Source organism: Cupressus sempervirens, chromosome 10, assembly GCF_028749045.1.
Source record: "Cupressus sempervirens isolate cs-2001-9-10 chromosome 10, ASM2874904v1, whole genome shotgun sequence".
NCBI lineage: Eukaryota > Viridiplantae > Streptophyta > Pinopsida > Cupressales > Cupressaceae > Cupressus > Cupressus sempervirens.
In genome coordinates this window covers 614,294,644-614,321,365 of record NC_143127.1, presented here as the reverse complement: position 1 = coordinate 614,321,365, position 26,722 = coordinate 614,294,644, and the positions used below count along the sequence as shown (strand labels likewise).

General features: G+C 38.5%; 1 protein-coding gene across 8 annotated transcripts in view; it reads left to right on the top strand.

Annotated features, from left to right (window-relative positions):
- The window catches only part of LOC149535344 (uncharacterized), a 238,626-nt gene that overhangs the window by 95,324 nt on the left and 116,580 nt on the right, over window positions 1–26,722 (top strand). For all 8 annotated transcript variants that reach the window (XM_089807869.1, XM_089807868.1, XM_089807867.1 and 5 more), the window contains exon 7: window positions 5,289–5,421. In XM_089807869.1, coding sequence (XP_089663995.1) covers window positions 5,289–5,421 — 133 coding nt within the window. The remainder of the gene's footprint in view (window positions 1–5,288; window positions 5,422–26,722) is intronic.

Genomic DNA, 26,722 nt, shown 5'->3' with positions numbered 1-26,722 from the left:
TTCCTCTTGGTTATATTGCAGAGGATATTGCAGGAGCCTATGTTAATTGATAGTAGTATAGTTCATGACTACATTTGGGATCTAGGCGGATTGATTGGTTTATTGTTCAGCCATTGCTTGGGGACAAGCAATTTCAAGAAGGGCGGACTGTCATGTCCCCATTTTGGAGGCAATTTGATTTAATTAATTAAATTAATTAGGTTGTCCAAAATAATGAATATTTTATGAGGATGACTAATTAATTATTTTAATTAAATAAATAAGTGGTATTAAGTTAATTATTTATAAAGTTATCAAATAAATAAATATTAAAAGGTAACTTTATATTTAATTAATTTAATAAAGTGACTTGAATTATAAAATATTTTTTATAAAGTCACTTAATAGATAAAATAAAATAATATTCTAGAAGTTTCAGGAGAAAGTGGAGAAAAAGAATAAATAGGCACCCCGGGCTTCATTCTAATCATCTAGTTGTTTATTTCTCTCTTGACATCAAATTGTGATTCAGTCACATAGTCTATTGTGGAGCCAAGTGGTTTCAGATAGTCAGTTGATCTTTGGGAATGAAAACTCCTTTTGGATTAGCATAACTGAGGAAGTGAAATATCTTCTGAAGGGTTGCACAATTGGGGGTGATACTTTAGTCACTTCAGCTAGGGCATCATTGGGCCTAAGGCCATTTTCAGCATTTCAGCAGGCAATTTTAGTAGGGCCGAAATTATTGGAGGTTATTTCTAGCAGGGCCGCAGGCTGAAAAAGCAGTCCGAAAAAAGCAGGCCGAAAAAGCAAAACCGAAAAAAAGCAGTCTGAAAAAAGCAAGCCGAAAAAGCAAAACCGAAAAAAAGGGCAGTCCGAAAAAGCAGCTCCGAAAAAAAGCAATCCAAAAAAGTAGTTCGAAAAAGCAAAACGAAAAAAGCAAATCCGGAAAAAGCAAGTGGAAAAAGCAGATCGGAAAAAAAAAGCAAGCAGAAGGGGCAGCATTGAAGGAAAATATTACAGCCATCCACAATCAGGTTCTTCACTTCTCATTTGGCATATTTTTTGAGAAATGTAAGTTTTCAGCTGAGTACAAAATATAGCTTCAGCACTTCATTATTTTACATTGTACTTGTCTTTGTTTGCCATTTGGCATTATTGGTATCAAAGGAAAGCTAGGATTTTGCAATTGAAAGAGCATTGTAATTTTTAGACTATCTATATTGTAACCCTAGAGTTGATGATCAGCTTATTAGTTTGCATTCCAATTGTTTGACAAAATATCAATTGGCTGTAAGTTCTCTTTTTGGCATAAATAATGTTATAATTTTGCATACTAAGTGTTTATATTAATGCCACTTGGTTGTAAGTGCATTAATGCCATCTTAGGTTGCATCCAAAGTATTTGTCTTAATTACTAGTTGCTGTAGCTGCATATTGCAAGTAGTTTAAGTCACATATTTGTATTGAATATTGTCAAAATTAGTTGCACATTCATGTTAGGTCATTGTTTAGACAATCTGGAGTCTTTTTGTAAGCATTTTCTTTGATGCAAATCGAAACAAGAATCATTGCAGCAATCTGAAAAGTTATATCAGTCATATGGCCCCTTGTATGCAAAGTGTTTGACAAAAATTTTCGAGCCTTCAATCAGCATTTTAAGGTCAGAATTGAGCAGGACCATTACAGTGGTATCAGAGTTTGCTTGCAAAGTGTTTGACGAAATGTCAAACAACTGAAGTATAAAGATTTTTGGTGTTTGAAGGAGTTATAACCTGTTGGGGTTATTACAAAATAGTACCAAGCCTAAAAGGATGTGCCCCAAACTCTGGAAGGACAATGTTGTGTGGGGTTTATAGACTAAATCTGATGATACACGTGACTGGTAGTGTCTAGACCCGCTCCACATTGCCATTTGAGTTCACTAAGGATGGACCCAAACTATGGATCGTAGAGAACAATTGGTCTGATCAAAGTGTCTAAAAGGATGATCTTGGACCCACTGTCCTAAAAATAATTCTTGTAGCACTGTCTCTCAATAAGGGCAAGATAGTTGCAACCCTTGTTGATATGAAGCTGAACTGTGAGTCACAAACTAAAGGAAGGGCCTGAAAACCTAACCCCTTGATAGGTATAAGAGGAAAAGATCTCGCCCTCATTGCCCTAGAAGAAAAAGTGGAGGTGAGAGGCCTTGAGGCAATTAAAGATCATCACCTTGGTCTTGCTCAGATTCACTATCAGTTGCCGCAATATGCAAAAAGTATCAAGGCTATCTAGTAGCCTCTGAAGCCCTTCAAGAGAGGAGATCATGAGGACTACGTCATCTACAAAAAGAAGGATGGATATCAACACCTAGTGTAAGTAACAACCATCACCAAGGAGGGAGTGTGTCTATAGGAAGTTCTCCAACTCATCAATGTAGAGTTGAAATAGAGTGGGCCCAATAGTGCTATGAATAAAGTTGGACATCCCCTGGGGGGTACTAATGTGACCAACCACAGTCTCTTAAAATCTCATGATGGTACTCAACAAAGTCATTGAAAAGTCAATACCTAGCTCTGGAAAAGAGCCACCCTAGGGCTGGAGTCAGAGGCCTTGCGGAAATAGACAAAGCAACAGTAGACCTTCAAGGAGCGGTGATGTGCATTGATGATATCTCTAAGAGTCAAGATTTGCTCAATAGTTTGAACATTTGGGCACAAACCTGCCTAGCCCCTAGCCTGAGCCTGTCTTCGGTTGAGCTTGCATGAAAGAATGTCATGCAAAATAGTGGCGTACAGTTTAGAAAAAGTATGGCCAACCATGATGGTCCTATAATTGTTGGGGTCTGAAGTTGACTTAACCTTATGTATCGGATAAATGATGTGATGTGACCAAGAGGGGGGGACCTAGTGCAAATGACCCTGATAAACAAATATATGAGAAAAGGCTCTAGAATTGTGATGCCAATTTTGAAGTGTTATGCTTGGAACCCTTCCTTATCTGCCACCTTGCTGCTATTCATAGATCTAATCGCCCTGCAAATGTTGGAGAAGGTGAAAAAGGTGGCAGTGGGTGGAAGGGGGCTTTAGAGGAATATCATAGAGGTTGAGGTGTGGTAAACTAAGCTCTAATCCTTTTTTAACTCCTAATCACAATCCTTAAGGAGGATGGTAGATTTATTATGCCAAGGACGAGTGAAATAGTCTACAAGTGGGTTCCCTCGAGTCTCTATCCAATTTGGGACCTACCTATCATTTGACCTAATTTACTCTATCTCTACCTTCACAAACTCCTTATCTTCTTAAGTGTATTAGTGAGTTATTTAAGGAATTGGCTAAGTATATATCAATATTCTTTGTATTATATAAATAAACACAACCGATAGAATTCTGGTTTCATATATATATATACACGAAATCATTCAGTTATACCATCCAAATGTGTACCCTAGATACATCATTCAGACAAATAACATATCTATATAATTCTGATTAATATTATTGTGTGTGTGTATATATATTTACTGATCAGGTATGGTTCTGATTTATTTATTAGTGTATCTTTTATTTATATTTGTTCCTTACTATATCTGCAATTGACTTGATAAGAAAGAATTGTAAATTTGTTTACAGTAAGATAAAGAAACTTACAGATTTGTGTTACTGTAGCAGTACATGATCTGGTTTACTTTAACCAATGATTTCCTCAATTAAATAGTAGGAATTATTATCTGCCTGATGCTCTTAAAACCCTACAATATAATACTGGCTCGTACTACTTTCCCGCGATGATAAAAAATGCACAAGAAGATATATCTGTATTATCACATGCTCAAAAATGCACAAAAGAATTATTCAAATACTAAAAAGAATATTGGCTCGATCTGATAGAATTAAGAACCCGAGATTTTAACTTTAATAGCTTTAGTACATACAAGGGATACCGCAACAGATCAAGTATAATATCCAAACATTCCTTTGTAAATATGATTGCAAGATCATTTCTCTAACATAATATTAATACAAATGCATATGATAGAATGATCCTTTCTCCGTCATAATAATATGAATGCATATGATTGAATAATTTGAATGATCCTTTGGCGTGATCATTTCATTGTAGCGAGTGAAATCTGATTCATGTTATTTTAATAAGACTGATGGAGGCATCTTATGAGGTTTCTTAGGTATAGATAGAGTTATAACAAGATGACCATTTCATTTCCATGGCTTAAGTATGCTACTAATCTTTTGGAATAGTTTCACATGGTCATTTGTTGCTCTTCCGCTACACTTATAGATGCTTAGTTGATGATGTTGTCCTATAATGATCACTGCCATTTGATGAGTTAGTTTATAGACTATTGATGGGTAGTTTCATATATCTTACATTTACATGACTCCATGTTTATTTTTTTCTTTGTTAATTTTTTTAGTTTTTAGCACAAATGAAGCTTGTTCATTGGCAATAACATTGCATAATGTCCAAGACGCTCTTGACTTTGGCTATATTTATCAGAGGATTGATATTTTTAGGTTAGTGAGATATAGAGACTTTGATTAGGCTGGTATAGATGGTACCGGAGATTAATTAGTGGCTCTACTTTCTCCTTGGGCACTTTGTGGCGTTATCTTCTATTGAAGCAAAGAACAAAGCAATTGTTTGCTGTAGTGGAGTAATATGGTCACATCAAGTTTTGAATGATTTGCAACATTCTCAGATTACATTTATTCTATTTTTTGTAACAATGAAGGTGTCTTGAAGTTAATGAACAAAGAAATCTATAACATTAATACCAAGCACATTGAACTTCATCAAGGCTACCTTTGACAGTTGGTTGAGATTGATGACTAAAACCCTTGATTCTTTTTTGTTTGTGGTCAAATTTAGGAAAACATTTGAGTTTGTGTTAGTTTAGTTATGGGGGAATATTAGATTTTATACTAATGCTAGACATAAATTTAGAGTATACTTTGTACGCAGGTATTTATTCCTTATGTTAATGATGTAATAATTACATATTAGCTATGTCTGAAGGTACTTACAAAATTACTTATGATAAACAATTTAACTTGTGCAATACTAAATACAAGCATACAGATGTAAGTGTGTACCATCAATTGTTTTCAAACTTTGTGCATACTTTCTTCCAACAAAGATTAGTTGAAGGGAAAGGATGTCACATTGCTTGGAGTTGTAGCTAAGACAAAACATGAATATAAAGTTGCAAATTTGGATTCTAGTTTTTTGTGTTAGTTACATTTGCAAAAATTTCTTACAGATTTTTTACTCATTTTCTAATTACTGTTTTCCATCTTGCTTGCTAGGCTGCGAGATTGGAATACAATAAGTAAAATTGTCAAAGAGTTGGAAGCTTCATTAGAAAAAATATCATTTGGATTTTTGAATCATCTTCTACGTACTCTTGGAAAATGTGGAAAACTGGAGGAAATGATGAAGGTAATATATTATTTCAATAATTGTAGATAGATATAATTGAATGTTCTTTTTGAATTGTGCATAGTATATACATTTATTATTATTTTAGTAAAGAAACTTAAATATAGAGCACACAATCAGTTCCAAACCCCAACTCAAACCCCACAAAACTCAACAAACACACCCAAGAATGGTGTGGCCACCTACAAGGATCGTATAACCAGCCATGAAAGACTCAAACAGAAAACAATCTCCAAAATCCTCCCTTCAATCGACCTCCATAAGTCTGATGCAATAATCTCTGCAAGAATTGAATTACAAAACTCCACAAATAAGCTCACTGCAATTCCTATAGGAAACCACCAAGAAATCCTCAGAATTGGGTCATGCACCGACGTGAAAGATGTTTCTTGTAAGGGATATCATCTTCACAATCCTCTGAAAGAAGAAGTTCATTGAGCCAAAAAGAATACCAAAATATTAACTTAAGCATATGGAATGAGCTCTTTAAGTATACTTTATAATTCTCCAAGAGGCTACACCCCTCTTGCTTTTTTCTTTTTAAGTTTATTTTAATCACTTAATTCTCCCTAAATATTGGATGATTTCACCTGGCTTGCCAATAATGAAACTTTTTTTAATCAAATCCCAGGACTCTGGGAGCTTCAATTAATGCATGCAAATGGACTATGGTATCTTGAATAATTGATGAGTTAGTTCATCTTCAAGGTCGTATACTTGGCCAATTGCACATCAACTAATTAACATAAGATTTTTCAAATCTTCTTCAATTTTAGGTGTCTTGAGTAGTTTTTAAAGATTATGTAGTGCAATCATGTACAAGAATGATGCAAGGGGGATTTCCTATTTTATAGGCCTTTGTAAATGAGGATCTGTCCTTTGGACACATGGATGATGAGAAAACATTGCAAGTTTTAAAGCATGTAATTTGGTCGATTTCTATTGGACTCTTGTGTAATTCAAGATTTTGTGCTATTACTTGCGAGGATCTCTCGCATCTCAGTGAGGAAAGTTTTTTCAAGTAGGAGTTGGTTTTGCTAGTTAAAGAAAAAGTCAAATGTTTTGCAAAGATCTTGGTCATGGCCTCTTAGGGCGCAAGAGTAGATTTTATTTATTTTTAGCTCATTTAGGTAAAGACATTTTGTACTAATCATTTTCTTATATTGATGTTAAGTGATATAAGATCATATCTCTTTGTTTCTTTCTAACTTTGAACTTTCCAAATGATTTTATTTGGAGACTTACTAAGATTTTTAGTTCATTTAAATATGTCTGTCTTACCCAACTCTTACCCCTGAAAGGGGTCGCCCTCTAATACTTTCCAACCTTATGAGCAATGCTTTGTTTGACTACATCTCTGGATGGATTTTTAAATCTTATTATCATGGTCATGCAAAATTTGTCAGATTTGGGACATTTTTATTAGGGTTTAGGCAAATATGAGCAATAAGCAATGTTAAGATAATGCATAAAATAGAGAAGATATGAAAACAAATAACACAAAGATTTAACATGGCTCACCCAATTTGGGCTACATCCACCAAAGAAACAACCATCCACTTATTTTATTATCAAGCAAAGATAAAATTACAGTCCACGCCATTTTACATTACTCCACTGCTTATTAATAGGTCGTTTACCAATGTCAGTTAACAAGTTAACCCTAATAAATACTTGATGAGTTAACCTAGGAAAAATGCTTGACAATGCATGACGAGTGTACAATACTTACCTGATCAGTCACCACAAACCAACAATATTTTCCCTGAGAATCCCATGCGGATTATGGAGGGATAAGATTCATTCTAATTTGTGCTTTCCTTTTAAGACTTGGAGATGTATGTTTGGAAGCACATCACTAATGGCTAGCAAGCACATATACCTCCAGTCTCAGGCCTCTTTAACCTATAGTTGTCAAGTTTTCTGAGCTGATTTTTCAACTAACCAATTTCCTATCCCACTTCATCAAGGATCCAACTCCAAGACTTGTCCAGTCTTAACTTGTCAAGTCTTACAAAGTCAAATGAAATCTTTTCTCTGCCCCCTTGATCTAACAATTATTTGAGCAAAGAAAAAGAAAGATTGTTGTGTGCTGATTATCTTTTATGTTCCATCAAAGGATCTTCTTTGTACCCCAAAAGAGTATGGTGTCAAGTTCCAAACTCTTATAGCATCTTCCAAGAATGCTTTTGATTCTTTCCGTGGTGAAGTGGGCTTGTAAAGGAATGTCCTTTTTAAGGTAGCTGCTATCTTCTTCTTTGTCTGGGAAGGAAGGTTTATAATTTTAAATGATTTCTTTTCATGTTCCCCAATTGTGACTTGATTTACGGCTAGGGTTAGTGTCCAACTTGGAGATGGAAACTGACTTAATCTATAATATGTATATTACTTGCTATTAGGGGTGCGCTGAATTCCAATGACTAACATACATCACTATTCATGTAAATCAGATTGAGGAACTATCATTGATTTATAATGCATACATAAGTTCCATTCTATTACATAATGATCAATATTTTCGATATTGAGATATCTTTAGATCCATGCTAATGCCCTCCTCAAATAATTCAGCTTCAAATCTGTTTAGTTGAATGATGTGTATTCCCTCTTATGTAATTAATCATATAATAGGCATATGCATTAATATAAACATATGATTAAATATTGATCTTACTGTAATTGTCCTGTAACAGATTGTTTATATTCAGTAAGTCAGTCGTGCATGTAATAGTACCAATGGAATATAAGCAGATCAAATGTAACAACATCCATAGAGTAGATTGACGGTATTAGCATGTAGACCGACCAATTTGGCATTATTATTCTTACGCAAAGTGAACGTGTTAGTATCTATAGTTTCACATCTGCAGATCAAATGAATCAAACATCAGATTTCATACCATTTAATATGTGTAATATTATAGATACAGGAATACCTGATGAAATGTTTTTATCAGATCCCCTGTTCGATCTTATCATTATCTCTTATATTTTTAATAATTTTTATTCAGTCAATATTCAGTACATAACCACAATACTCCTGTTCGATCTGTGCTTGTATTCTTCAATATATGAATGGTAGATACTTCCTCCAGTGGTTACTAAAGTGAAGAATATACTTATATAGGTTCTCTTATTGGATTACACAGGTTTTCCCTTAACATTACGTTTTGATTGTTGTCCTCACACTTTTGCCTTCTGCTGTAAGATTCCCCTTTTTAAAAATCTGTTAAGAAGTTAAATCTTTACTTGAGGCAATTTGTCAAACAGTTGGCATACAAACTGAATGCTGAAAATGCTGATACTGTGGTAGTATGCTTTCTCTGATTAATATCAAAATGAAATGACGACATATCACATTTACTAATGACTCCAAAGAACGTGCAATATTAGTGGCCCCAGCACATTAGTTTTATTGAAAATATAACCTTGATTTCAATCAGGGACAGAAGATTTTCAGTCTGATATACATGAAATATAATGGACGGAATACCTTACTCATATAGGAAGCCATCACAACACACGGGTAACTTGCTTCTAAAGAACATATGATATGTATACACACCTGGTTTCACCTATAGGATACTACGTTGCTGGAGGTTCAGTATACTGACTGCTATCGCATCATGCTACTGTCAAACTGGTTACTCCCTGTACTGTCTTGGTTCCCAATGCTGCCCAAACAACACTACCAAACCACGCTCGTATAGGCTCTGACCTGTAGACGTCCTGTCTGCCCTTACATCATCTGCTAACTCCTCCTTCCTGAAATGGTATGTTCAAGCCCTTAGCTGATACGTGTTCTCTATCAGTTGTTGCCAAGACCTTTAAATGCACTCCATAGTCAACTGGCCATCAATATATAGCTCGGTTAATCTGCTTACGGGTGAAAGAGATTGTGAATACCGCCTGTAGTCGCAGTCACATGCCTATCTCAACAAATCAGTATGCCTGCGTTGGAGGAAGAATGCTGTTGCTGTCGTCAGATATTTTGTCCCAAAACTGGCATGGATATACAGACGTATGTTCCCAAGGTCCGTCTTACTGCTCCCTGTGTTTACTATCACTCTGTTCTGCTACAGCAGTGGCTTAAGTCTCCCTTGATGTCTCAGTGACTTAGACAGAATGCCTGTTGTTCCTTGGTGTCTAGCTTATGATGAGAACAGCTAACCTGATTACCATCCAATATAAATTAAGACTCCCAATTGCTTCGAAAAAGTCAGCAAACTTACTTCTGAAAATGGAACTGACTGAGCTCAATTTCCCTTGCCAACTTCTTGCCTGATTCTGAGCACAACTTCCAATCAGATGTTGGGGCTATGTCCAACTTCTCAAACATCTTGAGGGGTTTCGTTCTCAAGATTAACCAATCACATTTAAGCAATCTTTCATTTGCATAATATTATATTTTTCATGGTCTCAATCCCAATGTAGCTCCACGATTTTATAACCTTGATATGAGGGAAGACACTGTTAGCCGACTGGATGTTTCCGGCAGTATTTTCTATTTTGTAGCCGACGGTCCGGCGGTGTTTTGTATTTTGTAGCCGACGGTCCGGCGGCATTTCGGTATTCTGTAGCCGACGGTCCGGCGGTGTTTTTGTATTCTGTAGCCGACGTCGTCGGTAAATAATTTGTAGCGGATAGAATAATTGTGGCCGACGGACCCTTTCGGGAAGGTTCGGCGGTAGTATTTATATCTCGTCTGGGATCTTTGTAAAGCATCATTAATTTACTATTGCGAATATAATTTTGTTGTTGTGTTCACTGTCTGTATGCGTTCATTTTCTTTACCTGTATGGTAAACATTTGGCACCGTTGCCTTATGAATCTGGAAGGTGGGAGGAATGAAGATTAATGCCAAATCAGCTTAACAAGGATCAAAATAAGGCGAAGGGAAAAGATGGAATCCGTATTGCGCAAGAGAATTTAATTTTGGCACAGCAAGCCGAACGCCGACGGAGATTCCAGAAGATTGCAGACGGAAACCGAAGTGCGGAGGAATTGTTGGAGGAGACTCGACAGCGGGTGGAATTGGTGGAAGAAGCACGGAAGGAGTTCTTGAATTTGTGTTCGCCGAGGGAAGAAAACTCAGACGGAAGAGCATCAACTGGCACGGCTCGCAGTGCCGACGGAGCACGAGTGTGGATTGACCTCTTTGTCCAGGATAGACTTCCGCGGGAAACAATTTCGGAGGATCCTTTGTCTTCACCAAGGTTCGCAGCTGTCGACACCTCCAGTGTGGCAGTTCAGACTGCCAGTGTGGGAGTGCCGATCGCCGGTGTGGGAGTGCCAACCAGTGTAGGAGTGCAGACCTCCAGTGTTATGGTGGGACCCAAAGAAAAGCTGCCGAAATTTGAAGGCGATGGTACAGCCGACCCCCTCCGACATTGTAAGACATGCGAGACGATCTGGCAGGCAAATGGAATCACAGATGCCGACGAATGGGTCAGGCAATTTCCGGCAACCCTATGGGGTGTCGCGATTGATTGGTTTTCGGATATGGATCCGCAGAAGTTGGATACATGGGATAACATTAAAAAGGAGTTCTTGGCGGAATTTAAACTCTTGCGGGATGATAATGAAATCATAGCGGAAATTTTCAATACCAAGCAAGGGAAGCACGAAACTGTTCGTGTCTATGCCAGAAGATTAAAAGACTTAATAAACAAAATGGAAAGCAAGCCAGCGGACGGATTGCAGAAAAGGTGGTTTGTGGACGGCCTACGCTCACAGTTGCGGAGGAAAATGAAAATTGTACCACCATCGTCATATGTCGATGCTTATAATAGAGCACTGGACCTTGAAAGTGCGCAGAAGACAAAGAAGAAGAAAACTAGCTCCTTTGACTCTGATGATGACGAAATTGCTGGAGATGATAGCAGCGACGACGAAGGTAGTAGCAAAAAGGTTCGTGCCTTACAGAAGGATATGGTTCGAATGATGAAGGAGTTTAAAAATATGCAAAAAGAGCCAAAAGGTAGTGAATTGTGGTGCATGGAATGTAAGACCGACGATCATACTAAAGGATCGTGTCCGAAGAACCAATTCTGTGACATCTGTTAGATCATGGGACATTCGACAAAAGACTACCCCTTTAACATGAAAACAAGAGGATCTCCGCAGGTGCTTCTCACACAGGAGGCTTCCCTGTCAGGTGGTAACGGAAACACGAATGCTGCCGGCGCTACATCTGGAGGATACAAGAATAATCGGCGTGGACAAAATAACAACAACAATAACAATACCAATACGAGCAGAAGTCGGATTCAGTATGATGCAAACGGACGACTGATTATTCAGTGCCGAGCATGTAACTTGTGGGGGCATTTTGCACAGGAATGTCCAACAACAAATACACCTCAACTATTGTGCCGATGGTGCGGACCCGACGATCACGACGACTCAAAATGTCCAAAATCCGGAGTGAACTTGATCACTGTTGGAGTCGATGAGGAAGAAGTTCTGGCAATTACGCGGCAACAAGCAAAAGAATACTCGGACCTCGCTGAAGAAAAGAAGAAATTTGCGGCAGCACGGGCGGAGGTTGGAAAAGTATTTCAAGTAGTAACACCTCTGGACACCGCCGCCACTTCAGCAAGAAAATCCGCAGAATAAAACATAGTACGACAAATTTTGCAAACGGAGGTGCAAGTAAAGGTAAGTGATTTGCTTCTCACCATGCCCCAACTTCAATCTGCTCTTTCAAATATGGCAAGAGAATCAAGCCTCGAGAAGGAAAAGTCATCGGGAGAACTGAGTCGACGAAAAGAAAAGGAAATTGTTACGGGAGGAGAAGATCAGATGTTGCTGGCGTTGACATCCGGACGACACCCTTCAGTTGTCGAGATGGGGATACTTGGACATGTTCTCACAGACACCATAGTGGACAGAGGGTCCGACGTAAATGTATTGCCAGAAGAAACTTGGAGGAAACTTGGACAGCGGACATTGTGGCCTCCAAGGTTTCAGCTACTGACCGCTGATCAACATGGTATTAAACCACTGGGCATTCTCATGGCACAGCCGGTAACCATTGGCACCCAGCCGTTCCTGATGGATTTCGTGGTGATTCCATTGAAAAGGAAAGGCTATGACGCCATCCTAGGCCGCGGGAGGCTTATCGAAGCAAGAGCTCGACACGACTGGAAGAACACTTTATCCCTCGAAAGTAAAGGCCGCCGATTCGTCATTGATCTGCATACCCAAATGGTAAGGGGAAGAGGCCCTGTCGTCAGATTCTGAGGGAGAGGAGGACGAAGGTAGACGACGGATGGAACCAGATCAGGAGGGCGTCCTCCGATTGGACGGGGGAACAACAGATGACGACTTGGATTCCGTCAACGGTCTCTACCATTGGCAAATGGAGGACTATGAATTATTTCACAGCTGCAATGTTCTGTCAATTGAGAACGAATATCCGAAGGAGTTTAGTGAAGTAAAGGAGGGGGAGGCACCGTTGGATGTTACACCCGCCCATGCATTCAGTGAAGGAGAGACAATCAAGTATAATGAAGCTACGCTGCAAACAATGAATTTGGGGGACGAAGCAGAGCCGAAGAATATACTAGTCGGAGATAATTGGGATCCAGTACTCAAGGCCGCAGCATTCAAGATATTTATGGACTACAAAGATGTGTTTGCACGGACATACAAGGACCTCAAAGGAGTACTGCCGGAAATGTGTGTGCACCGCATTCCGTTGGTGGAAGGAGCTGTACCTGTACGGAAGCGACCCTACAGGATGAACAAGAACTATGCCGCCCGGGTTACGGAGGAAATCAACCGGATGCTGGAAGCTGGCATTATCTTCAGGGTACAGACCAGCGAATGGGTGTCACCGATAGTCATTTCATTGAAGAAGGATACTATTCAGATCCGGATATGCGTTGATTTCAAATGCCTGAATGTAGTAACGATCAAAGATCCTTTTTCGATTCCATTCACAGATAGCATTCTGGAGGAGGTCGCGGGACATGAAATCTACTCTTTTATGGACGGGTTCTCTGGATATAATCAGATTTCTATAGCGGAGGAGGATAAGTTGAAGACAACGTTTGTTGTTGAAGATGGGGTCTACGCGTACAACCGGATGCCTTTTGGGTTGTGTAATGCACCGACCACATTCCAGCGGATTATACTGCATATATTTGACAAGATGTCTATAGGAAATTTCAAGGCCTTCTTGGATAATTGGTCAATATTTAGCACGGAGGACGGACACCTGGCAGCACTTGGTGAGTGTATGGAAAGATGTCGCAAGGCCCGGTTAGCATTGAATCCCAAAAAGTGCAGATTCATGGTTCCGCACGGCAGACTGCTCGGACACATTGTTTGTAAGGAAGGATTAAAGACGGATCCCGACAAGTTGAGAGTCATTCTAAAAATGCAGCCATCTACTAATGTGACAAAGGTAAAATCTTTTCTCGGGCATATAGGTTATTATCGAAGATTTATTAAAAATTTTGCCAAGGTGTCCCAATCGTTAGATAAGCTAACCTGCAAACAAGAATCATTTAGATGGGAGAAAGAGCAGGATGAGGCATTTGAAGGGCTGAAGGTACGACTGGCTACGGCACCCATCCTGGCATATCCGAATTGGAATAAAGAATTTCATGTTCATGTGGATGCCTCCAACTATGTGATCGGCGCAACCCTGGCACAGACTGGTAATCACGGACTGGATCATCCAATATACTTTGCTAGCCGGTTGCTCTCAAAGGCCGAGTAGAACTACAACACGACTGAAAGAGAAGCCTTGAGAATGGTTTATGCTGTGCAAAAATTCCGTCATTATTTGCTTGCTACACCGTTTGTGTTTTATGTTGATCACCAGGCCCTGTTGTACATGATTAACAAACCCGTCATCCAAGGGAGGATCAGTCGATGGCTGCTGCTGTTGCAGGAATTTACTTTCAAAATCATTGTCCGGCCAGGAAAGAAACATGTCAGTGCCGACCACCTGTCGTGGATCAAAATAGGGGAACCAGCGAATGGTGTGAATGACTACTTCCTTGACGCACAGCTGTTTCAAATTGGGGTACTGCCGGAATGGTACAGGAGTATTGGCGAGTACCTGTCAACAGGACAATTTCCCACGGGGATGTCACCAAATGATAGGCGCAAGTTGATAATCAGGAGTCGTACATTTCAATTAATCAATGGGTTGCTCTACAAAATGGGGCCGGATCATATTCTTCGGCGGTGTGTATTGGAAGAAGAGATACCGCAGGTGTTAAAAGAAGCACATGAGGGTCCCGTGGAAGGACACATGGGACTCGACACCACTGCATGGAAGATATTACTCGCAGGACTTTGGTGGCCGACGGTGTACAATGATGTGCGCGAATGGGTCGTCGGATGGGTCGTCGCAGTCACACCAAGAGCACAGTCGCCACCGCCACAGTCTGAGCCGCAGGTTTGGTTGGAGGTCATTGATTGTGATGCAGTGGTCACCGTCTCATCATCCTTTTTAGCAGAGGCCAAGTCAGCCCAGCCAGTACCAGAGGCGAACATGGAGCTTGCGCAGTTTGACCAACCGGAGGTGATGGATAGAGCTAGTGAGTTTCTGAGGTAGCAGTTCCGACTCACTCCAGCGAAGCGGGGTCTGTCCATTCAGTCTCCTAGGCGTTCAGGAACATGGCCAGTGGTACCAGAGCCTCAGCTTCAGGAGGAGGGAATGCCACATGCCGTGGTTGTGCCAACAACAGAGAAGGCGGCACCGGATGTGGGCATGACTCCCGCTGATGAGGAGGAAAACAGTGATGCGGAATGGTCATTGGAGGCCTTCGCCAAGGAGGACTATGGGTCAGATGAGGACAGGTGCCGGGATTACCTCAGGACTATGAAGTCTGCATTGAAGAAGGGCCACGATGTGGCAATTCAGGCCTTGACTCGGCAGAGGGAGTGGCACTTGATCAGAGCGTATATCCGTGGGATTTGTCCTTGGTGATTTCAAACTTGCTTTATAGACAGGGGCTGGCCGACAACAGAGACAGCTGACATGTTGGTAGATTGGGCCACTGAGCCGAAGTTGGGACCCAGTGACACCCCTATGATGAAGCTGGCACATGAGATTGTGGGACTGTACAAAGATGTTTACTACGGTCGTCAGCGTGCAGAGGCGAACAGGGTTGCAGTAGAGAGATCATTGGCAGCTGAGACTGAGGCTAGACAGAAGCTAGCTGCCGACTTGGCCGACCAACAGGTAGCATGGGCCACAGAGCGGGTAGTGCTACTGGCAGATTTAGCAGCAACGGTGCAGGAGAGAGACGGGGCTAAGCAAGGCATGAAGGCAGCAGTTCGAGATAAGGATGCAGCTGAGCACGAGATGCAGTCAGCTAGGACGCAGGCCATGGATGCGGCGCTTCTTTTAAAAGAGGCCGTTGAAGTTAATTCTCAGATTCAGACAGATCTTCGCATCCGAACTGAGCAGGTGTACGAGTTACGTCGCCAGCAGCACACTTCTGGGACACCCCCTTCTCTCTAGTTTCTTCTGTGGTCTGTAAGTTGTCTCCTAATTTTGTTAGTCGTTAGGAAACGACTGTTTTTTGGGGGGGATGGTGTTAGCCGACTGGATGGTTCCGACGGTATTTTCTATTCTGTAGCCGACGGTCCGGTGGTGTTTTGTATTCTGTAGCCGACGGTTCGGTGGCGTTTTGGTATTCTGTAGCCGACGGTCCGGTGGTGTTTCTGTATTCTGTAGCCGACGTCGTCGGTAAATAATTTGTAGCGGATAGAATAATTGTGGCTGATGGACCCCTTCGAGAAGGTTCGGCGGTAGTATTTATATCCCGTCTGGGATATTTGTAAAGCATCATTAATCTACTATTGCGAATATAATTCTGCTGTTGTGTTCATTGTCTGTATGCGTTCATTTTCTTTAACTGTACGGTAAACAGACACAAACAACTAGGCAATGTGGGATAGAAAGCCAATTTTGTCTTTTAGTCACTTAAGTTACTTTTGTCATAAAGTGACTTTAAATCATAAAGTAACTTTATATTTGCACTTTATAATATTAAAGTGACTTTATTATTATAAGTTACTTTATAACTTTATAATAACATGAAATTTTTTAAATAAATCACTTAAGTCACTTGAATTTTAATATCTCTTGAAATACTTATCTGATTGCCATGTTGTCTGAAATAGGAATCTCTCCTCATAATTCCTCATGTGACCAAATACACATTCTAAAAATAGAAAGTGTCCATCTTTATTACTCCTTACTATACATATTAAGTATGGCAAATCGAGTCCAAATGATATCGAACGAAGGCCAAATCCATAAATCCCTGAATGTTGGAGATGAATCAATCCTTAGAAGGCCCTCTAACCATCCTCATTAGCCTACGAGGATCCAATATTAGGCTAATCCTTGAAATTCTGATGCTGGCAACAAATGGGGACATTACAATCCTTGCTTCCCGAGATTGCTTGCCCTCAAGCAATCTAGCAATCACAGTGAACTACAACCTCCACCTCGATCCCAAATGAAGTAGTATGTGACACCCTTGTTAACATTGAACGAACTGCATACAACTAACATCATTAGGGCCAACAACATAACCTACAGTATAGCACTCAAACTTGTGCTAATGATGTAGGAGTTAGAATATCACTAAAAGAAACTCCCACAAGAAATATCTTCATTGTTGTCTTGTATTTTGTCACCACAAAATGCAGGTAACAACACGAAACTTTTCAAGATAGTTTCGCGTTTCTCTAAGCTTGAATTTGACATTCAATTGCTTAATGTTGATCGATTGATCGATTTCAATTCGAATATCAAAGTGTTTTATTGAAGGCCTTCGTCAAGTCGTTTTTGTTTTTCTTTTTGTCGAGCCTTTGCTTGATTTTTGAAGCTTCACAGTCCGTTCTTTGCTTTTGAATTTTTGTTTGCTTGTTTTTGGTCCTTTGGATTTGCTCATGTCATGCCTTTCGTTTTCCCCTTCGATTCGGTCTAACCTAGGGGTCGATCGGAGTTTTTAGTCAAGAGATATGGTCATTTTAGTGTTCAAAAGAGGACATTTTAGGTGCAACAACACGAATTAAAAAAATGATGTTATATTTTCATTTTGACATTCACTTTTTCAAAAATATAACATTTACTCATTTTTTGTTATGTTTTGAAGTTACTTTTCATTTAAATTTATAACTTAAAGTGACTATAGTGCACTTTATGTTATAGTTTTAAGTTGAGTTACTTTTTAATTTTTCACTTAAAGTGACTATAGAACTATATAGTTACTTTTTAAATTTTTTATTTTTAAATCAAATATTTATATAAATGTCACTTTAACTTAATGTTTACGAATTATATTGATTAATATGATGCATAAATGTTATTTTTGACTCAAATTGTTGACATTTTTATAAAAATAAGTGAAATACATAACAAAATAGCCTTAAAGTGGACTTTTTATGTGCATATGCATGTAAAAAAACTATAAAAAGTGGAAACTTTTCATGCTATTGCACATAGAAACTCACTTTGAGGACATTTTTCATGCCATTGCATCAAAAGCTTGTAAAGTGGACTTTTTTGATGCAATGACCTGAAAAATTGAGTTTTTATGCTTGTGCATAAAAAATGTGAGACATTTTAAAATATGTAAGTGACTCCAAAAAGTGAGATTTTAAAGTCTTACACATTTTAAAATATGCAACGAGTCTCAAAAAGTGAGATTATGTCTCAAAACATATTTTAAAACATGCAATGGACTCTAAAAGGTCTTATTTTGCCTTCCAACATGTTTTAAAATATGTAATGAACATAAAAATGTCCTATTATGTGAAGAAAACATGTTTTTGCTCCAAAAACCTTCGATTTTGATCATAACTTTTGATTTTCTCCATGGATTTGGATGAAACAACTTGCATTCAAAATGTTTTGGAGTGGTGATCATTTTGCCCTCATCAAAATCAGTTTATTGCACCCAAAAATGTGTTTAAAACTCCCAATCTAGGGCACGAGTTTGCATAAAACTTCATAAATCTGCAAAGTTTGATCATGTTTTTGTATGGAATCAAGTTGTTTTTACCTCATTAGCTGATTACATTGCTTGAAGATCATTATTTTGGTGTTAAAACTTCAAATCGACTTGCTTGGAAGATCACGTTTTTTGCTTGTTTTGGCAAAAACGTCTCAAGAACATGCAATCTTCAAAACATTGGAAGTTGGAACCAATCTAGGGCACATTTTGGCATCTTGCTAACTAATCTCCTTGTTTGCTGCCATTCATAATTCGAATTTTGAAGATTTGAAAAGTTCTCACCATTTTAGAAGAAAATTTCAAACAAAGAGCATCTTTTCCTTCATTTTTGGCACATATTTTTCATGTAAGTGGACCTCTTCTTTCTTGCATATTAATTCATGCTTATCTTTGCTGATTTTATGCATGAAATCGTTGAATGTATGCCATTTGTAAAAACTTTGCCTTAGTATGTGCATTTTTCCTTTAAATATGAACTTCTTCTTCATTTTGATGTCTTTGGTTCTTTCCAACTTCTTCTTCATTTTGATGTCTTTGGTTCTTTCCCAAGTTCCAAATTCAAATTTCATCTTTAGAATGCATTGCATCTTGGCATGTTTTGAGTTGTTTTCAAAGGTATGTTTTTTTCTTTTGTTTTGGTTTTGTATGCTTGTTTGTCGGTTTTTCTCCATTTGGAGAAGTTGCATGTTTTTTCCCAAAAACTTGTTTTTCCTTCATTACATGTGAAAGCATTATCATTTTCCACATTCCGTTTCCATGTCATTGCATCTCATCCAAAAAATGCGATTACATGTTTTTCACTTCATTCGCCATCCGCACACGCATGTAATCCCATTTTCTGGTTCTATTTTCATCCATCTCATTTTTCACTTCCATTTGCACAACACGATTACACAAAATGCCTTACGTGTAATTGCATCCAACAGATCTGATTTTGATCAAAGTGATATTTTGAAAAGACAAAAAGATGTCATTTTCACTTTCTGTGTACTTTGACTTCTTCCTCCAAAAGTGACTATATAATTCATTATCTCACCTCTATTGTTTCATTTCCATCTTCATATACATATTCGCACGTACATGAATAAGTACATGTTTCTACCTCATAACATATTTTACATGTTACCCTTCATTCGCATCCGCATATACACGTAAAGTGTACCTTTCATTCACACTTACATCTCATTTCACTTTCCACTTTTCGTTACTTATTGCATTTACATATATGCATGTTTCATTCAATAAAGCCTTGAAAACTTTAAGTCACTTTTGTAATCAGCAACTTTTACTTTGCACGCATTCCCATGCATTCACCTTCACACATTTTCATTCCATTCCATTTCATTTCATTTTCCATATCCACACTTTCATTTCATTTCATTCTGCATTCCGTTCATCCATTTCACTTTTCATTCCATTGCATACGCATATGCTTTCTCTTCGAAAGTCACTCCTTTTCGAATCTTCACTGTTGCTCCGGTATTCACTTGCATGGAGATTCCTTCTGATGATGTATTTGTGTTTTGGGATTTTTGTGTTGCAGTACAAGCACAAGAAATGTCCTCACCATCCAAATCCAAGGGCAAGATGAAATACCAATATAACAAAGAATTGGCACATGCAGTTCCTTCTTCAGTTATGCCTATTCTTGATAACGTGCTAGACACCAAGATTGGTCACGTAGATATAGCCGATTTTCTACAAAGGATTGAAGCTCTAGCTACACATGAGATGAAACGTATTAAAAGAAGCAACATCCATTTGGTTTCTACATTTCCCATGGCAGCCATAGAACTTGATTTTGTCTACAGATGTGCTCGACGCTTCACTCCAAAGACAAGGAATATTAAAGACACTGACGGCAAGGTTATCATTAGCCTTGATCCTGAAGTGATCGAACAAATCTTCAAAGTTTCTTGAAAATCAGAGTGTGCTGATTTGACCAAAGAATTGTCATTAGCTTGTTGGAATGAACCAAAAAGCAACTATCAAAAGTATGTCAACCTTTACTGGCTAGACAACAAAAGAAGCAATTTTTCCAAGTGGCCAAAGACTCTTCATCGGTCAAATTTTAAACAAAAATACAAGGATCTCATCATCCTTTTCAGCAGAATCTGTGGTTTTAATGATTCTTCCGATTTTGAGCCATGGATGTATAAATTTATGTTTCAAATCATAGAGAACAAGGAACACATCTTTTGGGGAGAGCTTATCATTACTGCGATCTGTCAGCAGATATGCAATGTAGGAACATCAATACCTTTTACATGAATTCATAGCTAGTTTATATTGCTGCTGCTATGGGATCTTTTTCGGGTCCCTCCACCAAAGGTGATCGTCTTCAAGTACCAGTTTGGGAATACTATGACAAAATCACTTTGGCTAACAATAAATACCATTACAGAAGAGTCCAAGATGCCTTCTTTGGACATTATAGGTGTCTGTTCGACAAACAGTTGTGTATCAAAAGAGTATCTGATGCAGCATGGGAAAAGGTAAACTAGTACGGTTGTATTTTTCTTCAATTTCCCACTTTCACATACTTGAGAGTTGGATATTTCAAAGGAGAGCCGTATACCTTACCTAGGTATGCTATAGATCTAATCATTCTAATGGAGTTCGCTAGACAACTCATGGACGTGCAGAATGATCAACATGTGTCACATAGGCCCGGATTTGGCATCACCTCAATTAGGCCTTTATCTATTGGCAATTATTCAATTGTTTCTGTGCTTAAAGCGAAGAATATGGAAGCAGAGTTGCAATTGATTACATTGAAGAGGTTTAAGGCTAGATTTGATTTTGATTATAGAGAGATGAACTCTCAGATCAAGAGGGCCTATACTCATGTTCATCGCATTGAAGATATTTGGATTGACATGAGAACAAAGCTTGATATTATGAAGATGGATTATTGCAGGTTAACTTTGCAAAAAATAGTCGATTTTAATATGTTGGAAATTTGTCCAGATTTCCAAGTTGAAGATGATGGTGACATCCTTGATCTAGAATTCCATCAAGCCGGTTTTGTTAAAATGTGCCCTTTTCCTATTCAGTGGCAACAAAAGGAAGGTACATCTATTATGGACAGGTTTCAATCCATCTTAGCAAACACTAACAAGTGGTTGAAAAGTAAAAGCCTAAAAAGAGTAAATCCTAAAATGGATCTGGATTGTGGAAGTTTTGGTCCTCTTGGTAGGAAGTCACAACTGGAAATTACAGGGAAAGATGGTGCTTTATCTTCAAATATCAAGAGTACTCTCAAATTCAAAATAAAGGGCGGAAAATGAACTAAATCATCCCAAGTTCTTGAACCAATTCAAGAATTAGTGACAGAATCAGAAGAAGAATTGGAAATAGAATCCGAGAAAAAAGATTCAGATGAAGGAGAAATTAGAATCACATCTCCTCCCAAGCCTGCACGAGCTTGCACATCTTCTTCACATGAAGAGCGCTTTTTGCATGAGGTTGATGATGATGTAGATTTATTTTCTACTGTTTTCACTCACTCCATTCCAGTCTCGGAAGTTAACACCATGGCTGTTCCGATTTCATCTGCTACTCCTTGTGTTCTTGCACATGATCAATATGAACACTTAGCAAATGTGTTTGAAGATTTTCCAACGCTTGCCAGTGGTCAAGTTTCCCAACTTGATACATCTTTGACAAGATTTGAACTTTTCATGACAAAATCTTCACAACATATTCCTATGCCTACAGTAGTACAAACTGAATCCTGTCTAGTCACCATAGATATACAATCTGGATAAATGCCAATGGTCTCCACTATGCCTGCTTCTACAGATGAAAGTTTCAACCTACCTGCATGGTTGAGTAGAATAACAATAAAGAGAAAGAAGGTGGTTGTTCCTCCTGACAATCTTCCTGTGAAGAAGACTAAATCCAAATCTTTGAAAGACAAGATTGTTTATAGAATTTCGGTTGATTTTAACAAAACCAAATATGTTGAGGTTGCTGAGCCCTTAGTAGATAAACCTGTTGAAGAACTTACTAGCTCTGATTATAAATTTACCAAGATTGAAGTTGGAAAGCAATCTCGTTTGAGTTCTTTACAAGATGCTCATGATGCATTGGCATATGTATCAAAAAACAGTCATGAGCTTTGGGAAAAGAAGAATCAGTTGAAACAGGAAATAGCTCATTTGAATGAGGTCATCCAGAAGCAATCTTCTCAAAATGTTGTTGTTACATCACAAACATCTAAAGAGAGAAGGTTGATTGAAGCTACTAAGTCTTGGATACAGGAAATCATTGTTGAAGGAGTTCAAGCTATCACAGAAACACTTGCAGTTCTAAGGCATGTTAAAGAGATGAACAAAATGGAACTAAGCTTAATTTCTTCTCTGACCCAATAGGCAGATAACCTGAAAGAAATCCTTGAGGATTGGGATGAAATGATTAAGTTTGATCTGAATGCTATGGTCTCATGTGACGTTCTTCCCTCATGTGAAATGTTTTTCAGATTTTAAGGACTCATTGTTTACAAGGAAGAGACCTTAAGAAAGTTGATCACAAATTGCAAGTGGCTCTTGAAGATTGTCAAGCAGTTGAAACAAGCCTTACTTGTGATTTGGAGCAATTGGGATGCCGTGTTACTGATAATCTTGGTAATCTTTTGGCAATAGAGAGAGTGAATTCAAAATATACAATCAGGATCAATGCTGATGTAGATTCCGAAGATTTTGGTTCACACACAATGAACAAGTTCGTTCTATACAAATCCTTGACAAAACACTTGTTAGATAATACAACAACAAATTCCAAAGTTGTGCAATCAGCATATGAAAATGCAATGAGAATCGAAGCCATGTCAAAGACTATGGAGATTACTGATCTTCCCACATTGCGTGACGTCATTGTGAAATTCAAGGCATTAAGAAGTAATCTTTAAGATTGTATAGTTTCTATTTCATAGTTGTTTAGAATTCATTACATGAAAAAGTGTAATTGCATGTATGCAAAAGATGTAATGCGATTTGCATGTGTAGTTGCATGTAACCCTTTAGTTTCTATAGTTAGACTTGGTCAAAGTTGGTTGAGTTGCTCTCACTTTTTCCTCCCCTTTTTTCTCAACTTCTTTGCCTATATAAAGGAGTGCCCCCCCCATTGTAAAATCATCATTATCTTTATGCAAGAGAGTTTTGGAGAAATTGTGCCAGCAGAACTTTGTTTGTGTTAGCATTATTTTGAGAGAAAGTGATACAAAGGAGCATTTAAGACTTAACTTTGATTAAGTGAAATTGTTGCTTGTATGAATTGTAAGCTTTGTCTATAATTCATTCAGGTTATCTTTGATTTGTACTATCTTTGTTATTGATATTGTATCTTGTGAGTTGATAGAAAAGAGTTAAGAAACAATTGAAGCCCGAGCTTTGACTAGGAACAATTGTGAAAATCCATAGCTATAAGCTTTGTCAGTAGCTTGTATGTTCATCTTAATTCGCAAAATAGTTAGATTGTTCTTACTTTTAGGAGTCTTTGTGCCCTAATTGTAAAGATTTACCATATAGAAGTACAACAGGACTCAGAGCCAAACTGGTACGTTTTGGCTAACCTTTGAGTTAGTTAAAATTTATAGGTATCACTGTTTCTAGCTCGTGATAGAAGTGTAATTAGAGATTCACCTTGCCCATTATTTGCCTTATGAATAAGTGAATCTTTTTTTGAAAGTTAAGAAGAAAGGATAATAGTAACACCCTATTTATAAAATTTTTCAATTTTTTGCTTACCTTGAGTTGATCCAAGGAATAGTGAGAAGGGGGAGCCTTCCCTTTAAGGTAGGAGAGACTCTGTCTCATACGCTGTGGTTGGTCATCCTATTTTGCAACTGAATTTTTACCCAAAACTGTCGGTTGCAAAATATCCACCCAACATTCATCTTGGTCCCTACCCATATAATAGAAATTGGATTGGAATCTTGATCAACAATCCCTTGAAGAGACGTAGCTACAAGAGAACCATATGCACTCATGCCAACTGTATAACCATAGGTGTAGCCACGTCAAAATTTGTGGACATAGGAACATTACCAATTGTCGCAACACCAAACTAAATCTTTAGAGATGGTGAAAACTGAGCCCAACTCCACTCAGGTGAGTGATCAACATCAACCTCAAACAACGGATTGTCAGACGACAATGTTGCATCCATGTCAAATGTAGGATTATCCATGAAGTGAACATCAACACTTCGTTGATCGATAGTATAACATGACTCTATCACTACATCGCTCACCTCATCAACAATAACAAGTGTACTATCATCAGAGCACACATATACAATCGCTTGCATATTGCTAAACTCCTCATTGGATGGCTGTAACGACCCAAACCAGTACTGTACTGTCTAGAATCCAATTTGTCTGCTTTCCCTTTTAAATGTAAGACTTAGAGTACGGACCCACTAGCAGATAACCAACAATATGAATAACAGATGAAATTCGAGATAAGTATTTACTCAAAATCACTCTTAAAAAGCAAACCCAATGGTACATCCACATGCAGATGGAAAATATGAACAACAATTAAACCTGAACTCACTCCAATAAATCTTTCTTTCCAAAATGATATTAAAGATTCAAGTATAAGGAAAAATGTAGTACAAATCAAAGTGCCAAACCAACAACCTTCCAGCAAATCTGGAAGCGTATTATTGGACTATTCATCAGCAGTATAATAAACAACAAATTCCAAATAACCTCTAAAACGTTATTGCATTATACAACAGCAATACAATAACCATCCAACCATAATCCAATCTTAGACATAGATTTTACAGTCAGATTGGAGAACAAGAGAAGAACTTGTAAGCACAACCGAGACACCTGAAATGATATCTCCCCTGACAATGGGTTTTCGTCCACTGCCTGCCTGCACAAGGGGCTACGTCCTCACACTGACTGAAAGCTGAAGCTTTCTGAAAACTCCCACAAGAGAGAATTAGAAAATCTGAATAGTAAATTAAGCATGATAAAGGATAGAGCTTCTTCTCCTTTTATTCTCGCAACGATGACCCTTCGACTTCTTTTTTGGGTTTCGTCTTATCTCCCCACGTCCTCTTTTACCCACTTGGAATATTAATTTGACTTTTAATTAATGAAGTTTCAGCTCTCATAGACAATTTTAATATTATGGTGATGACCCCCTTTAATATTTCTAATGTCCCGAGAAAAGGGACATTACAAGTCTCCCCTCCTTGAGATTGCTTGCCCTCAAGCAATTAATACCAGTATCCCATATGATTTTGCAGTTTACTCTGAAGCTAATACTGAAAACAATTTCGGCTGAATAGTGAAGCAAGGTGCCACTCTGCAAACCACCCGTCAATCGGATCCCTAGATCCCATATTATTGTATGAAAAAACATTGCACCATAAAGGTACACCAACTGCCATGTTCTCCTACTCTATGGGCCAAAACCCTCAGTCAACATAAGGGTCTCACTGCATGAGTGACTCTGCGAGTATCGACTGTCAAGTGAAGATGGGAGCTCAACAATATACCAGTATCTACCCGAAGATGATAACAACCAAACTCTCCTCATGGCTTCCTAATGCAAAGCAATACCTAGGGATGCTCCTCTTGGATCCCAAGTGAGAACTCGTGCGCTATCTGAGATACCTCTGACCAACTCCTATAATATCTGCACCATTGTAACATTGTACCACCTCTGCAATATCTGTACCGATGGTAATGATAGATCCGACCAAACTAAATCAATCACTATACCACCCAGGTGAAAACGAAGTAATCCCGATCTCCAGATCTCTAATATGTCAGTAGGCTGAAACACATAGATCATAACCCTGTGACTGTGTAACAACATAGCATAAACCATCAGATGTAAGATACTATTAGCACCTGGATCCCCAATCGCCCAATCAACATGATCCTGGGTAAAGGAAAGAGTGGTTGGTGAATCACCAACATCATGAATGCTAACACTGTCTCTAAAATAATGCTGAATAAAAAATGTAAACACCTCTTGTGGTATGTAGGGTAATGTATGCTCTCCCCATTCATCTGCAAATAACTCATTAACCCCTGGAGGCCGATTAGAATCAGCGAATATACTACCATCATACACAGGCGAACCACTGATAGCTAGGATATATCCACAAGCAAAATCACTAATTAGCAAGTTGCCCGTGACCAACTCATAAGAGCTAGGTGATAAAACTCTGGGTAAGCTGAAAAATCTCTCCGAGCATGCTAAGGATAAATCGGAACTTTCTACTCCACCATAAGTACTCTCACTCATGTCAAGGTCTTCCTTAAAGGAAGG